Source organism: Giraffa tippelskirchi, chromosome 13 (assembly GCF_054371585.1).
Source record: "Giraffa tippelskirchi isolate mGirTip1 chromosome 13, T2T-mGirTip1v1.2.pri, whole genome shotgun sequence".
NCBI classification, from domain to species: domain Eukaryota; kingdom Metazoa; phylum Chordata; class Mammalia; order Artiodactyla; family Giraffidae; genus Giraffa; species Giraffa tippelskirchi.
The window spans coordinates 61590730-61608032 of record NC_137287.1 but is presented as its reverse complement, the minus strand read 5'-3'; the positions used below and the strand labels follow the sequence as shown (position 1 = coordinate 61608032).

The 17303-nt window shown below is 36.4% G+C and overlaps 2 protein-coding genes and 1 long non-coding RNA gene across 27 annotated transcripts in view; 2 read left to right on the top strand and 1 right to left on the bottom strand.

The window, feature by feature from the left end:
- The window catches only part of YME1L1 (YME1 like 1 ATPase), a 28018-nt gene extending 22531 nt beyond the window's left edge, over window positions 1-5487 (top strand). For 11 of the 17 annotated variants that reach the window (XM_081554161.1, XM_081554166.1, XM_081554165.1 and 8 more), the window contains 6 exons: window positions 434-589; window positions 1563-1714; window positions 2344-2470; window positions 2564-2637; window positions 3685-3771; window positions 5115-5487. In XM_081554161.1, coding sequence (XP_081410287.1) covers window positions 434-589; window positions 1563-1714; window positions 2344-2470; window positions 2564-2637; window positions 3685-3771; window positions 5115-5258 — 740 coding nt within the window. In that variant the 3' untranslated portion in view covers window positions 5259-5487. Of the gene's footprint in view, window positions 1-433; window positions 590-1562; window positions 1715-2343; window positions 2477-2563; window positions 2638-3684; window positions 3772-5114 lie in introns of all 17 variants that reach the window. The other 6 variants (XM_081554156.1, XM_081554158.1, XM_081554157.1 and 3 more) reach the window with 1 other exon arrangement.
- Window positions 5488-11782: 6295 nt separating this feature from the next.
- On the bottom strand, window positions 11783-15791 carry LOC145531527 (uncharacterized). Its single transcript, XR_014072508.1, has 3 exons — window positions 15666-15791; window positions 13273-13416; window positions 11783-11955 (listed from the first exon to the last, which is right to left on the bottom strand). It is a non-coding gene; the product is annotated as an uncharacterized LOC145531527 (long non-coding RNA).
- A 96-nt stretch (window positions 15792-15887) lies between these two features.
- The window catches only part of LOC145531520 (ankyrin repeat domain-containing protein 26-like), a 71524-nt gene continuing 70108 nt past the window's right edge, over window positions 15888-17303 (top strand). For all 9 annotated transcript variants that reach the window (XM_081554138.1, XM_081554139.1, XM_081554137.1 and 6 more), the window contains exon 1: window positions 15888-16274. In XM_081554138.1, the coding sequence (XP_081410264.1) occupies window positions 16045-16274 (230 nt within the window). In that variant the 5' untranslated portion in view covers window positions 15888-16044. The remainder of the gene's footprint in view (window positions 16275-17303) is intronic.

The window sequence follows — 17303 nt, the reverse complement described above, 5'->3', positions numbered from 1 at the left end:
GGAGTAAAAGCAGCTATTAAACTGCAGTATTTTCAGAGATACCAGAATCAGTTTATAAAATCAAACATGTTTCCTCTTGTAAAGTGGACTTTTGTGTCCAAAGTTATTTCAAGATGAAACTGATAATGTGCTTTTTCAATTTGTGGTTGGGTGATAACTGAAAGTCTGTAAATCATTAATCTGACAACTCTACCTTTTTTTGTTTTTCACAAAGTTATTTAAGTGTAAGAACTTATATTATTTGTCCCATTGACAATTTTAACGGTTCGTTCAGTAGCAATTTTTCCTTTTTCCTCTTAGAATTTAGTAAAGTTTTTTTAAAATTATAGTTCATGATTGCTATTTTCTTTTTTCTTTTGTAAAGTGAGTTCTTTATGCAGAGCTTTTTATTATTGCTTTTGAAATTTCAATGTTGTGTTCTGTCTGCATATAGCTGTTGATCCAGAAATCATAGCTCGAGGTACCGTTGGCTTTTCTGGAGCAGAGTTGGAGAATCTTGTGAACCAGGCTGCATTAAAGGCAGCTGTTGATGGAAAAGAAATGGTTACTATGAAGGAACTAGAGTTTTCCAAAGATAAAATCCTGATGGGTAGGTTTCTTTTCTCTTTTTCCCTGTGTTATGATGTTCATTATGTTAGAGAAAAAATTCTTAATTTTGAGAGAAAGGTTATAAAAAAGAAAGGTATAGAAACATGCAAATACATACTCAAACATAGCACAAAGTTTGGCCTCTTACAGAACAAATACATCGTATATTATACTCTTTGAAGGTGCCATGTTTTTCTTCTTACCTGATATTGCTGATTAAAGAATAGTTAACCTTTTTACTTAATTACTATTACTTCTAATAGTTAAAAGTAAAACTATTACTTTTAATAGTTAAATACTGTTTTTCAGTATTTAAGTTTTATTTTAAACCTTAAATTGGCTTCAAGGGGCTTCCCTGGTGGGTCAGTGGTAAAGAAGCCACTTGCCAATACAGGAGACACAGTTTCAATCCCTGATCTGGGAAGATCCCACAAGCCCATGTGCCACAACTACTGAGCCTGTGCTCTAGAGCCCAGGAGCCACGACTACTGAGCCCGCATGCCACAACTACTGAAGCACAGAACCTGAGCTCTGCAACGAGAGAAGCCATTGCTTTGAGAAACCTGTGCACCACAACTGGAGAGTAGTCCCCGCTTGCCACAACTAGAGAAAAGCCCACACAGCAGCAAAGACCCAGCACAGCCAAAAGGAAATTAAAATAAAGATTATTTAAATTGGCTTCAAAACAAGTTGTTACGATATTCCTGTTAGAAGTTTATTTTCTAGAAATAGTTTTTTCCTTTTGATACAAGGAGTAAGATTATAGTTCTTAGAATTTGGTTTTCAGTTGACAAATTATGGTTTACATGTGTTGTAGAGTGGAGTCTACTCATTCTTTAAACTTCTATGATGTTTCAAAATATTAATGATATTAAATCATATTACTCTAAGAATGACTTTGAGGCATATGAGCTTCATTCACTTAAATATTCCTTCCTAATAGAGTATTTTACTAAGTAAATTTTTATTCTTAGGGCCTGAGCGTAGAAGTGTGGAAATTGATAATAAAAACAAAACGATCACAGCTTATCATGAATCTGGTCATGCTATTATTGCATATTACACTAAAGATGCAATGCCTATCAACAAAGCTACAATCATGCCTCGAGGGCCAACACTTGGACATGTGAGTATCTTTAGTTTTTCTTTTCTTTCGGATAATACTCCCTAGTACCTTATGAAGGAAATTACTGATGAAAACATTTCAAAAGAAAATGCAGCAACTTCCTAAGTTTGTTGATACTTTAACTTCCTCAACTGTCTTGAATTCAGACATATGTGTGAAATTTATCTGCTAATAAAGGATATCTTTAATATTTCAGGTAGTATATTTAAATTATGAAATTTAATTCAGTAATGAGAACAAAATATAATTCTTAAATGTGTAGTTGCTCTTTTCCCCTCAGAAGAAATTATGTATCATAATGACTGGTTCAGTTGTTTTTCTAAGTTTTGTCTCATTGAGCATAAATTTCATTTTCATATCTTTCTAATTATAGACATTTTAAATATTTTTATTCAGCGAAGGACAGATGGTTGTATTGCAGCATTAACTACTTATTTATAAAATGCACTTCTGCTTTCCTCATTTTATACATTTCTGGTTTGGTCATCATTCACCATGACTGTCTCTATGAAATGTTGCTGAGTTTTCAGCATCATGGTATTAAGTAAGAGAGACAAATGATAATTCGGGTTATTAATATGTGTTTCAAAATTGTGTGTGAATTTTTTCTTTGTTTTTCAATTGTCGAGGTGTCCCTGTTGCCTGAGAATGATCGGTGGAATGAAACTAGAGCTCAACTGCTTGCCCAGATGGACGTCAGCATGGGAGGAAGAGTGGCAGAGGAGCTTATATTCGGAAGTGACCATATTACAACAGGTTACTGTAAATCATGGCTTTAGTTTAAATTGTGTTTATTCGTTTAAAGATTTTTTTTTTAACTTGAGTTCTATGTATATTTAAAAATTTTAGGTGCTTCCAGTGATTTTGATAATGCAACCAAAATAGCAAAGCGCATGGTCACCAAATTTGGAATGAGTGAAAAGGTAATAGCTCATTTTAACCCTCCCTCATGTATCACATGATGATGTGAAGAGTGTCTCTTTCTGAGAGAGGGTTCTATTATAAATTGATAGATTTTCCTGTTTCATTCCAAATGGATTTGACAAAGCTTACTTTATAAACTAAACCTCATTTTCTGAGAAATGGCACACATTCTATCTATTCCAGCTGCTCAGACAGTAACAGTTATTCGTGAATTAACCAAATGATAATATAAATTCTTTAGCTCTTTCTGTTCATATGATGTCAAAGATCTACTTGTTGAGCTTGCTTAATTTGCTCTTTCCACATACTCTACATATCTGCTTTATCACTGTGGCTCCATGAAGCAATCCAATATACTGTGACTGAATTTCTGGACTAGAATAGCTGCTAAAGTTTTCCAAGAAGGTGCTCAGAACCATGCATGCTAAGTTGCTTCAGTCATGTCCGCCTCTATGCCACACTGTGGACTATAGCCTACCAGGCTCCTCTGTCCATGGGATTCTCCAGGCAAGGATACTGGAGTGGATTGCCATGCCCTCCTCCAGAGGATCTTCTCGACCCAGGATTGAACCCATGTCCCATCTCCTGCATTGGCAGGCAGGTTCTTTACCACTAGCGCCAACTGGAAGCCCACTCAGAACCATACTTGGGTTTTAAAATTGTCTCTGTACATTTTAGTATTATACTTTCTTTTGTGGCTCAACTGGTAAAGAATCTGCCTGCAATACGGGAGACCTGGGTTTGATCCCTGGGTTGGGAAGATCCCCTGGAGAAGGGAAAGGCTACCCACTCCCGTATTCTGGCCTGGAGAATTCCATGGACTATAGTTCATGGGGTCGCAAAGAGTTGGACGCGACTGAGTGACTTTCACTTCTTATACTTTCAGAAGAAGAATGAATTTTTTTTGCCCTCAAGGGCATTTTTATATTGTAAGTTTTCCTCGCTCCCGTGATACTTATTTTCTTATTTATGGTATAGTCCTCTCTCTGTTACATACATTAGTTGGAGGTTTTTATGTTGAATTTCTTTCTTTTCATTGATTTTAGCTTGGAGTTATGACCTACAGTGATACAGGGAAACTGAGTCCAGAAACTCAATCTGCTATTGAACAGGAAATCAGAATCCTTTTGAGGGTAATAATCTTTTCTTTTTTAATGTTTATCTGTTTAGTCAAAATGTGCCTGAATATTTGGGTGTATGCAAAATAGCTAAAGTTCCACTGTTCTTTAGAAATGTCAGTATATCTCATAAAGTTAATAGGGGCACCATTGCTCCTGAAGTACAGTAGGTATTCTTTCCACTAGATGGCAGGCTTACTTTGGTATTATGTGTTAGGTAGTATAGCTGCTCAGTCGCATCTGAGTCTTTGCAAGCCCATGGACTGTAGCCTGCCAGTCTCCTCTGTCCGTGGGATTCTCCAGGCATGAATAGTAGAGTGGGTTGCCATTCCCTTTTCCAGGGGATCCCCCCAACCCAGGGATTGAACCTGGTCTCCAGCATTGTAGGCAGATTTTTTATCATCTGAGCCACTAGGGAAGCCCCAGGTTCACATGAGCCTTGAAAGTGTGAAACCTTATAGTCTTACATGTTATAAAGTAAGGGGTTCATTCCAAGGAAGTTTTTAAACTTACTGCTAATCCTTGATTTTTAGCTATAATATTCCATAATATATTTCTAATAATTTATATATTTAATGTGGTTATTTCATTTGGACATTATGGTTATGTTCACAGTGTCTAGTAATTGTATTACATTTATACACCTGGTTTCTTGGTTTTGGTAAATTCATTTTTACATTTTCTACCCATTTTTATAAAGGCGAGAATGATTAGCTATTCAAATACATTTGTACAGGCAAATGTGATACTGTCAAAAATGAACTGTTATTATTGCCGTTATTCATAAACTGATAAACTTAATCCAGACTCACTTTGAAAAGAGAATTGAAGAATTTAAGTGATAAGTTCAAGGTGGGTTGCAAAAAATGTTTGAAAGTCAAAGATCACCTCTAGTGATAGACTGTTACAGTGTCGCGAAGTGAGTGTGTTACCAAGTAAAAGAATGGAAATGTGTATCTTTTCTGGCCATTCTAGATTGAGTAAATTGGTGAAATGTTAAGGGACAAAATGAACAAACCCCCTTTACTTTTAGCAAGTATATTGAATAAAGAAATAGATTTCTGTGTTTACAGACCTTACTCAGAAAGCAGATGGGTAGTGTATACTTTTGTTTCTTAAGTAGCTTTTTGTGTAAGTGGACCTTGGTTACTTATAGGATAGATTTGGAGGTTAAAAATACAACACTGGAAAGTATGAAAGTTACTGTCAGGGAACCAAGCTTTTAAATGCTTTTATGTTTTATAGATAGAAATCAGTAGATCTTATATATTTTTTTAGAGTACATAAAGGGTTTTCTTTTCCCATTTATGGTTTTGCTTCTAAGGTTTCTGCCTTTTACATATCTGCTTGTATTTCAGGATTCATATGAGCGAGCAAAACATATCTTGAAGACTCATGCGAAAGAGCACAAGAATCTGGCAGAAGCTTTATTGACCTACGAGACTTTGGATGCCAAAGAGATTCAAATTGTTCTTGAGGGGAAGAAGTTGGAAGTGAGATGATAGCTCTTGAAATGGATGTGTTGCTGGTTTTACTGCAAGACCATAAGTAGCATTGAAGTAGTCTTATTTTGCAACTCTCTCCCATTCTTGACTCGGTATTATTCAGAGGTGTGAAACACTTTGTCAGTCTTTTGTCACATTCACCTAATTTTGATTATTCTCATGATGGACACCTATTGCAAATAGCAAATTTATTAAAGAAAATAAAGAGCTATCAGGATTGAAAACAGCTTGTTTGAGAAGTGTCAATTGGTTATTAAGTTGAAAATAAGTAAAGATTTTATGGTTGTTTACCGTGTTAGATGTGAATAGAAAGTGTGCCTTTAGCTCTTGGGAGGTATTTTTACTTAGCAAAGTAAAATTCATGAAGGATTGTCTTTGTTTCTAGATAGTACCATTTATCTTTGATAAAGAAATGATGCTCTTTGGCTATTGGTACATCGTAGTTCTACGTTCATTAGTGGAAACTTCATTAAGATGCACTTAATTATGATCTAGATTGACCATATATAAAGTGTTTTCTTAAAAAAATAAGAGTGGAGAATTGAGAACCTACAGATACAATCAGAATTTAAATGATTATAACTTTTAAAAAATGCAGCTTTCATTTTCATGATTTTTTTTTAAACATTACTATCACTCTGAAAATGAAGTTTATTTCAGAGCAACAGTATTTTGTTAAATAAACAAGTAACACACCTCGAATTCTGAATAACAATGTAATTATGCTTGGCAATGAAACCAAAATAAAACCAAAAACTCAGTCCCCTTCAGAGTGAACTTTTGAGTTACTCTGTGTTAGAAATGGCAAGTTGTGTTTACTTTTCAGTCAGATTTTGCAAATATTAATATGTTGGTACAGGATTTACAGATGACTTTATTTAGCTCAGTAGAAAAATTATTTTAGAGCACATTGTATTGGTTTTACAACCAAATTATATTCTTGAAGTGATTTTATTAAAATTACCTATAGTTTTCTAGTAACTTTTAAACTGTTTATCGTCTTCATTGAGGTTGATAGACGGAGCTTGCTACATGATATTCTTGCCCTTTTGTTTGGGTAATTTAAAATTTTGATGTACTTTCAACCTTAGAGAAACATTATCAGAATAATACACGGATTTCCCTTATACTCTTGACTCAGATTCACTGTTTTCATTTGCCTCAGTTTCTTCTGGCCCTTCCTCCCTTTCTCCTCTCCTCCCTGCCCCCTGTCTGTTTATGTATGTGTGTATACATGTCCTTGTGTGGACACATTTTCATTTCTATAGGTAGACTTCCAGAAATTGCTGCCTGAGGTGCTGAGTTTCTGTTTAACTTCTTAAGAACCTGATGAACTGTTTTAAAAGTAACTATATAATTATATAATTTCATGTTCCAACTACCAGTGTATGAAATGTTCCAGTTTATCCATATCTTGTATGTTTCTTACAGTCTTGTCTGTTTGACAGAGTCATTTAGTGGGTGCGAAGTAGAGTCTCATCATAGATTCAATTTACGTTGCCCTTGGACTGGTGATTTTGAGTATCCTCTGCTAGACTTTTGGTCTTTTGTATGTCCTCTTTGGAGAAATGTCCATTCAGATCCTCCCTCCCTGCTTTGGTTTGTTGTCTTCTGTGTTGTAAGAGATCACATATTCTGAAGACAAGTCCTTTATCACATGAATCTTGTGTTGTTGTTTTTTTTAAATCCAGTGTATAATCTCTGTTATTTGAATAGTGTTTAATTCATTCATATTTAATACTTACATAGTTGCTTTTACATCTGCCATTTTGCTGTTTATTGTTTTTCTCATATCTCAAGGGATTCCCTCTCTTCATTTTCCTTTTTTTTTCCTGGCTGTGTGACATGCCTTATGGGATCTTATTTCCCCAACCAAGGATTGAACCCAGGCCCTTGGCAGTGACAGCACAGAGTCCTACCCACTGGACCACCAGGGAATTCCCTATTCCTCCTCGTCGGAGTTCTGTCTTAGCAGTTGCTCTAGGGATGATGATATGCATTTATCACTCTTAATTACAGTCTACTTCAAAATAATGCAAATTTAATTCTGTAAAAATGTAGTAACTTTGTTCTAATATAGCTCCTTTTTTTCTCTTCTTTGTGCTATAGTTGTCGTGTTACATTTGTATGTCTTATAACAACTTGAGAGTACAGTGACATAACTACTGCTTTATATAATCTTAAATCCTCAGTCTTTATCTGGGGGTGTCTTTATTTTGCCTTTTGTTTTTTTATGAATATTTTTGCTGGATATGGAGTACATGATTAGTTAAGAGTTTATTCTTTAAATACTTTGAACATGTCATCTCACAAACCCCTGACCTCCATTATTTTTGGTGAGAAGTCAGTGTCAATGGTAATGATTATGTTAATAGTAAACAGCTATTGCTGCTTTCAAGAAGTTTCCCTTAGCCTTGTCTTTTTAACAGTTTGACTCTGATGTGTATTAAGTGTGGATCTCCTTGAGGCTTTCCTACTTGGGATTTGTTGAGCTTCTTGGATCTATGGATAAATGTTTTTTATTGAGCTTCTTGGATCTATGGATAAATGTTTTTTATTAGATTTGAGAAGTCTGGGGCAATTATTTCTTCAAATATATTTATTTGCCTTTTCTCTTCTCCTTCTGGGATTCTTTTTCACACGTGTTGATATACTTGATGTTGATGTAGTTTCTGAAGCTTTGTTCATTTTCTTCATTGCTTCTCTCTCTCCTTCAGATTGAATACTTTCTGTTGATTCTTCAGGTTTACTGATTCTTCTTTCAACTGAATTTTTCATTTTACATCTTACATTTTTCAGCTGAGTTTGTATTTGGTTCTTTCCTATACTTTGTATCTCTTTATTGAGATTCTTTATGCATTGCATCATTTTCATCATAGGTCTCATTAATTCTTTAAACATGACTTTCATTAGTTCTTTGAGCATGCTCATAATAGCTGCTTTTAAATCTTTGCTAACTCCAGCATCTGGAGACACTGAGTTCCAGCTGAATGCTTTTCTTCCTCAATAAGGGTACATTTTCTTCTTTCTTTGTAATCTTGTTGAATTTCAGATAATGTAGCAATTACTGATTCTGAAATTTTTCACTAGAGGTTTGTTCTTGTTTAGTAATTTGCCATCAGTAAATTTGTGAAATCTGTCTCCATGACAGTGTGCAGCCACTGGTGTGTCTGCTCCTTTTTTTAAAAAATGTTAACGCTTGCTTCCTAACAGTTTCTGCTGTGACTGCATAGCTTAGTATTTAGCCAAAGGATTGGACAGAGGTTGTGTTCAAACCCCATCAGTCAGGCCTCCACTCTGCCAGTGGATCTATGCGGGCTGGCAAGTACATTCAGTGTTCAGCTCATTTGCGAGTCTTGCCTGGTCTTTGCTTTCTGGTGGGCTTTTTCCTTCTCCCTTGTGCATGTGTGCAGGTTTGGGCAACTGTGAGTATGTGGATGCTCTGCATGCCTGTAAATCCAGAGTATTTAGAAGTGCTTATCAACCCAGATGGCTGTCTTCTTCCCTCCCAGAACTTCCAGTGAAATCCCTCGCTACTCTGTTGTTTGCCCCACATAGGACTAGAATCTCAGCGAACCCTGTTTGCTTACAGCTTGAGCTCACCATTTTACAGTGCATCAAGTCAGGTGAGTCCCTTCCGGCAGTGGCAGCAGGCCTTGTTCCCAGGATCTGCCGTCACCCTGGTTGAACTGCTGCGCCCGAAGGCTTGGTCCAGGATGTGGCAGCACTGGAAGCCCACAGGCTCACAAGTTCTTTCCTGAACTGGTTATCAGGAGTAAGCACTTCTTAGTTTGTTGTAGATATTCAGTTCATTTCCAGAGTGCTGAGATGGCTATTTTATTCAACAGTTTGTCCAGATTTATAGCTGCTTTTTTGAGATGATTCATCAGTCTCCTCCCCTCAACATGCTGAACGTGAGTTTTCCAACTTATTCTGAATCACATTCCACTCAAATTAGCTTCATAAGGATAGACCTCAAGAGGACTCAAACTTTTCAAAGCTATCTGTTCAAAGCTACCACAGTGCCAGAGTTTTACAAGTAACCTGTACCTACTTTTGATAATTGATATGTGTTTTATTTTTAGATATTCTTTGTATTTGTTCATACTCATTTTAAAAGTAAATACTGAATTATTTCAGTCTGCCTAGTTATAAGCATATTTTTTAATGTAAGTATGTAATATTTTAATAAAATATGTTGGAATGTAGACTTGATCTTTGGATTGAAAGAAACAACACTTAGTCATGGACATAAACTTTGGAGAGTTGATACGTTTGAACTGAGGTTTTTATTTCTATGCAAATTCTCCCTTGCCTCTATTCTGTCACGCTAATCCCTGTTCTTTTAGGCAAGAGTGTAATTCCCCTATACCCCCTTCTGTCTTTTAAAATAGAAACTTAATTAAGTTATGTATCAGTGCTTCATACAGGAATATAATGGGTGGCTAATCTGTTATAAATTTGAGAAGGCATTTCATGAAAAAAGGTTACAGAGCTGCCGAAGAGGGAGGGCTAGAGAGAGAGAGGTTGTAAAACCTAGTTTGGGGAGCTTGATAGGAATCCAATTTTCTGCAGTTCTGGAAGCAGGTGTGTAACATGCCCAGGGAACCTGGAATCTAAAGAAACTTGTAACTCTGGCTCAGGACGGGAGAAGAACTGCTAATGTATTGAGACTGTTGTGCATTTTCTGCACTTGCTTTGACAAATTCCTTTTGAATGCTTACGGAGGACCAAATGTTGGTCTAGAGAGAAAGTGAGCCATGTTGGAGGATCCATGTTACATACTATACAGAAGGGCACTTAGAGGTGTGGACGGGCCCCGGAAAAGGATAATCTGAAATGGTGCTCTGGATTCCTTAAGAGCTAAGAAGAAAAGTCAACAGAGTGGATTACACACACTTAGGTCAACGGAGTTACAGGTGAGAAAACTGCGGGCACAGAAATACCACTGAGAGTAATAGCTTTAAAATAACTGCCAGATCCAGACTGCTCAAAACCATCTCACATAACTCTGCTACTCCCTGCAGTTTTGATCCTGGCAGGTTGGAAACCATAAACGGCCAGCTAACGGAGGAAGAATGGAATTAGGCAGGAAAGCTAAAGAGGACCATGCCTGCCTTCCACCCTTATTGCACATGGGCATCCTGTAGTGTGGCCAAGCTGGTTAACCCTGACTTGGTTTGTTTTTATAGTTAGAGACTGGAAATTCTTTTTAAGTACTTTGTGAGTTAAAGCAATTCTGGACTTTTTATTATTTGAGAGTAAGGTTTTTCAACCTGGGCTGGGAGAAGAACCTCTGAATATTTCAAAGGGTAGTGGGAGATGGTGTTGCCTTCTAATTATATTCCATGAGTCAAAAATAGTGATTACATATATTAACAGATTTTTGTTTGAACACTTTTGGGTGATACAATTCATAAGATTTTTCAGAATCGAACTATTTGTGTAGTTTCCATCATAATCATGTATGGGATACATGTGTGAAAAACTAACACAGCTTCTGCTGTCTTTGTACTTTCTAAATTTTTGTTGAAGTATAGTTAATTCACAATGTATTAGTTTCAAGTATACAGTAAAGTGATTCAGTTATATAGATATATATACTTTTTCAGCTTCCTTTTCATTATAAGTTGCTACAAGATACAGTATAATTCCCTGTGCTATACAGTAAGTCCTTGTTTATTTTATATATAGTAGTAGAAGATAAAATATGCAAGGTAGGATTGAGTGCCAGGCTAACAGTATCTTGTACATAGAAGGCTCTGTTAAGTGGATAAAAAGAGAACTTGGAAGACCTGTAGCATGTGAAATTCCTTAAGGTATTATGGGTTGATTTCACACAAGAGGTATTTTATTTTTATCCACCAGTTGCCTCCTTTCACATGTTAAAGACTAGTTGTTAGTAAACTTGAGATGTTAGTAATGTCTGTATAGCTCTCCTAGAAATTCTGAACTAGGGGATGAAAGATGCAGATGTTGGAGAAGATGGAGGAAGAAGACAGTTGCTAAAGCATTTCCAGGAAGAACAAGAGAGACTTTTTATATTATTAGGAAATACGCATCATTATTCAAAAAGAAACCTAAATCCACTGTAGTAAAAAATATGAAATAACTGAACGATTGTTAAGAAATTTGTGAATCAAACTTTGCAAAGCCTGGTGAAGTGTTCCCTGGTGGTGAGGAAGCATAGTACCTGCCAAGTAGAAGGATGTTGTCAGTATTAACAATGAGAGGCCAAAAGTTTCACAGTTTTTAATTTTTAACTTTGGTGAAAGATAGTGTTTTATACTGTTATAGCACAAAGAAAACCAACTTCAAAATTTATCAAAATTTTGGCCTTCCCTAGTGGCTCAGATGGTAAAGAATTTGCCTGCAATGCAGGAGACCTGGGTTCGATCCCTAGGTTGGGAAGATCCCCTACGAGAAGGGAAGGGCTACCCACTCCAGTATTCTTGCCTGGACAGAGGAGCCTGGCAAGCTACAGTCCATGGGGTTACAAGAATCGGACACGACTGAGCGGCTAACACTCACTTTCAATGTGATTTTTATTTTTTCCCTGTTTGAGAAGTTGACAGATGGGCAAGTGCTTACCGGTGCTGTGGTTTGGTTCCACTTTCTGTATGCTTTTTCATCCTTGTTAGATTTTAAGATTCTTAAGTTCATGCTGCTTCTTGGTGTCATAAAATCTCAAATCCTTGTACAAGATTTGAAGAAACGGTTGTGTTGGAGGAGTACACAGAAAATAAAATATCTCCTTTGGTTAGATTTTATTTTAAAAAAATACACCTTTTAAAAATAAACCGTTTTAAAAAAAAATAAAAAAAAATAAAAATAAACCGTTTTTAAGAAAAGTGAGCTGTTACTATACTTCTTATTACCCTAAATCACAAAGTTGATTTATCCACCAAAGCTGTTGGTCACTGTTAGAACTGATTATACTGTTAACATTATATTTTGTAAATATGTATTTTGTAAAAATTTGTGATGCCAAGGTGATAGTTTAGATTTGTGCTTAATTTGGGGGGTAAGTATTTCTTTAAATGGATAATGCTGATTTGTTTTTTTTAAGTGGGTTAACATAAATTCTCAAATAAATTTTTACCAGGACCTTCAAACTATATCCTATTTCCTATGCGCCTAGTACCATCAGTATGAAGTCATCCACTTAATGGGTAAATTTGATGAGCTGTAAGGCAGTGAGAATATCAAGATCCCAGTGGATTAAATTATCACAGAACTGAAGAGCGAATGTCTTGAGGCAAGTTGATGAAATTGAACTACTATCCATGTCAAATAAGAGTAGAAAATTTCTAGTACCCATGGTTAATTTGTGAACTGATGGTATCCTTTGATCATTAAAGAAAAAAAAAGTTGTTCCTTAATTGTAAGCTAAGAATGTTTCATTATTTACGTATGTTAATTCCTTTTCTATATTTGGATTTATACTACATTTTTTGGTCTCAAGTTTTATGTGGCCAAATAATTTCCATTTTTTGGAAAGATCTTCTAAACATAAATAATACCACTCATCCATATTTTCTTCTAAAATATTTAATGGTTTTTATTAAAAAGACTAAACATTTAACTAACCTGGAGTTTATTTTGGTGATACCTTGAGATGTGTAGTTACTTCTTATCAGTAATTGATTTTTCCCAAACCATTTATTAATAATCCATATCATTTCTCATTGATTTGTGTAGTTTTTGTTATATTAATAAGTTCTTACCTCTATATTGTTTTCCAGTCATATGCTTATTCACCACCAGGGTATTTGAATCTTAGATAGGCTTAGTGGGAGTCTCAGTTGTGGGTGTTCTAGGCAACAACTTTCTAGAGGGCATCTGTTTTCCATAGAAATTGGGAATGGGAAATCTTAGGTTTCAGTTGCTTGGGGATCCAGACAGCATTTGACCAAGGAAATACAGAAGCTTAGAGATGACCTAATGAAGACTCCTTGAGTATCTTGGTCTATACAAAAACAGTAGAGTAAACCAAATCTTGACAACCTACCTGAAGTCCTGGTGTGTAGTTCTAATCTCCCTGCAGCTTGGTAGTGGCTTTGACCCTCCTTTCAGGCTGCTTCAGGAAGTGTCAAGAGTCTTTTTCAGATATCACTATAGTTTTTACTGGTCTCATAGGTGACCCTGGAGAATACTGTGGAGGCAGAAGACAAAAGATAATTTTTTGGTTGGGCTATTGTAGGAACCAAATGCTTGGTGATCAAGAATTGATACCAGTCACACACACCAAAACCATTTGGTGTAGCTAAGCTGGGTAGCCCTGAGAAATATTTTTTTGTTTTCATTTTTGTTCATTGCTCTTTCATCAGTGAAAACGCTGTCCTGGAACCAGACATCACTTCAACAGGGACCTAGCCTCTTTTCAGAGTTCTTTGGTGCATTCCAGCAGCCATTTCTGCTGAAGGTCTGGACACTTGGCTTCTGAGTCACTAATCCCCAAAAATTTGTTGTCAATTCATTCAGTCTACAAAGAACAAAATGCCATTAAATGGCCTCTGAAGAATAAGTACGTAAATTAATTTGTCTTGCTGTAAAATAAGGCTGCCATACATTCAGATTTTGCTGGTGCATCTTGAGCAATGGAGGTATCTGTTCCTTTTGAATTTGGTTAATCAAAAGTCTTAAAGTCATTAACTTCAAATCATTAACAAATGGAACAGGAACTTGGTGAGTTTTGGGTTAGCCTGTTTTCTATTAACTGTTGTGAGCCTGCTTCTGCTTCACCCACAAATACTAGGTTTAGTCCTGTTGTAACTACTGGATCAACCACATTAAAAGGAGTTTCTGTATATACTGACCTGTTCATACCAGTATGGATTCAACCTGTTTTGCTTTATTCCTAAGAAATGGAATAAAGATGGAAACACAAGTTACAGACAGATGGAAGCAAGGGAAAAGATTATTTGAAGTTTGGGAAATGTTAAAGAGGATGGAACAAGTATAGAGCATAAGATGCTTCATAAAAATGGAGTTGATAATATTCTGCAAGGCCATTATGATGATTACATTTAGGAGTGGGAAATAGATTTGGGTGAATAAAGCAAATGAACAAAGAGACTATTAAGAGGAAACAAAAAAGATGTCCCTAGAGTCCGACACAACTGAGTGCGCACACACACACACATTAGTTAGCAAATTACTGAAAAATCTGGCTAATAGGATTTTAGTAAAATTTAGCTATATTAAATGTTTTTTAATTTGTAGCAATGGTCCTACACTTCAGTTAAAAAAAAGCCCATCTTGTTTGCATTTGTTTGATTTTTTACAATCTGCATATTATCAGTATTACATCTTTCTGGTGAAATCTATACCAACAGTTTGTGCCTTCCTTAAGTACCACCAGAAACTCAATTCTTGCTTCCTATGACAAGATTATAATTTAAAAAGTTCATTCTAGTTGTCAAAAGAATACCCAGATATCAAAACAGTAATCATTCATAAATTATAATGAAAAATAATGTACTATCACAGTAAAAATTTTAAAATTCCCAGATTTAGATATAAATACATCAAGAAGGGTATAGGATTTACATTAAAAAAAAGCACCCAAAGGTTAATGAAGGACAGAGACAACACCTACATGGATACACTGATAAAAGCGATTGTCAAGTTAAAATTACCTGTCTTAACCTAATTCAATAAAAATTTCACTAAGAATTCCCTTTAACTGGCATGGTGATTAAAAGTCATCTCAAATAATGTAGAAATAAACATTGCCAAGAGAATGCTGGAAAGGACAAATAAGGAGAGGAACTTTGGACCTATAAAAGATTAAAACATATTGTATATACTACCTATGCTAGAATCAGCAGAGCATTCAATGGAACAGAATGGAAAACTCCAGAAACAGAACATCAGAGTTAAAAAGTGGTATTTTAAACTAGATGAGAAAAGATGGATTATCTCGGACACGTGAATAATCATTTTGTTTTTAAAGTTCTCAAATGTTACACTATGCTCCAAAATAAATCTTGGGTTGATTAAAGATTTAATCTTTAATAAGATTAAAATAAAAAAATAAAAGCAAAAAATTAAAATGAAGAAAATGTGTAGATGGAGGCTGGGCCCTGGGAGGATCAGAGGGATGCAGAAACGCGGTTTCATTTCATCTGGAGAACCTGAGTTGGTTTCCCCTAAATTTGCACTTGATAATACTTGTTACCACAATTTCTGGAACCATGAAGACAGTTTTCTGTAGTTACACTCGCTAAATTTCGCTGGTCCAAGAGGGATGTGGAAAGGTATAAGCTGAGGGATAACTAGATTTAGAGTCTTGTGTTTCTTTTTAGGAGAGCCCTAAAAATGCTCTGGGGGACAGGCTTTCAGCATCCTGAAGCTCCTCCCCGCTCCAGCCCCAACCTCTTGCAAAGACGGCTTTCTCACCAGCGAGTCTATCTTTTGTTAAGCATCCGGGAACGCTTAGCCAACTGGTACCGTTGATTGAAATGTACCTAGCACCGCCTACAGTCAATCTCAGACTTGAGCCGCCTGGCCTTGCACATGCGCACTGGGCAGTATGACCGGACAGGTCTCTGTGCCTACACGCAGGAACGCCCTCTTCCGAGGCGCGCAGGCGCACTGTGTTCAGCAGCGTCGCTTAGCTACGACTCTTCTGGGCTGCAAGATTGGAAACCGCGGAGCTTCCGAACTGGGATATTGTGGGGGGACTGCTTAGGCTTATCTGTAGCACTAGTATTGGGTTTAGGGGACAGTGAAGAGCCAAGGGGAAGGTGAGGTGTGTTTGAAGCCCGTAGGCTCTGTGATGAAGAAGATTTTTGGCTTCGGGAGTAAGAAGGGCGAGTCGCCCTTAGGCTCCTCCATCAGCCCGGGAAGAGACGGCGGTCATAGAATCAACTCCCAGCCCGGGTATCGCATCCGAGACAAGGACCTTGGAAAGATCCACAAAGCTGCCATTGTAGGGAACGTAGCCAAAGTGCAGCAGATTCTGCTGCTGGGGAAGAATGGCCTGAACGATAGGGACAAGATGAACAGGTAAGCGGGGTGGAGGGGCCTGGCAGAGGTCCTTCCTGTGAGTTTCCTCTCCAAGGCTCGCGGACACCTTCCTGGGATCCAGCGCCCTGCAGACTTTATAGGCAGCAAAAAGCCTTAGCTGGTTTCAGACCCACTTATAATTTCCCTTATAGAGCACTTTACTGGTAAGTTTTGAAGTCATTTAATTGAATGTCGGTAATCAGAGTAATGAAGTGAAACATAAATAGTATCTTTTTCTTCCCTTCTTCATCTTCCTTTTTGTTATTATGCATGGGTTAGCATGATGTACTCATGAGTAAGAGTTCTTAAGTTCTATAGCTTTCAAGAAATCTGGAATCTCCTGGCTCTCACATTTTTTCTCATGTGATTTATGAAAATACTTCTTCGTGGATCGCCTATTGTGGATCATGGCAGTGGACAGATTTCTGATGTTGTTAGTATCTTATTTTTTAATGTACACATTTTTATACTGTAAAGTTATATATTATAGAAAACTGCATAGTGAACAAAATAATTCCCATGCCAGATCAACTTCTGGATTAAAAATTCTTCAGATACAATTCAATATCCGTTTTACATCAGTGTACGCCTAGGTATATATTTTCTTTGCTGAAGGACCTTAGAAGCTTTGAAGTAGAAAGTTGGCTGTGTCCTTGAATAGGAAGACATTTTCTTAGGATGTATGGTCTTTCAATATTTAAACCAAATCAACATATCGTGGTTTTAAAGATATTGGGTTACATATGCTGTCTTTAATTGTTGTGATGAAATTAAAAGTTGTGTATAGTAGAGGAAGATTTGCCCTTCTAGATATCAAAATGTGCTCTAAGTGCCCACAAAGTGTTCATTTACTAACAACTGAAAAGATAGATAAATGAATGGAACAGACTATCAACTACCCAAACACCTAAATATATGTAAGAATTTAGAACTTGATACTGGTGACATTTTCTATTAGAAAAGGTAAATTATGTGTAGATGGTAGAGAAATAACCTGGTAACTATTTAGAGAAAAGTAACTAGATTTTT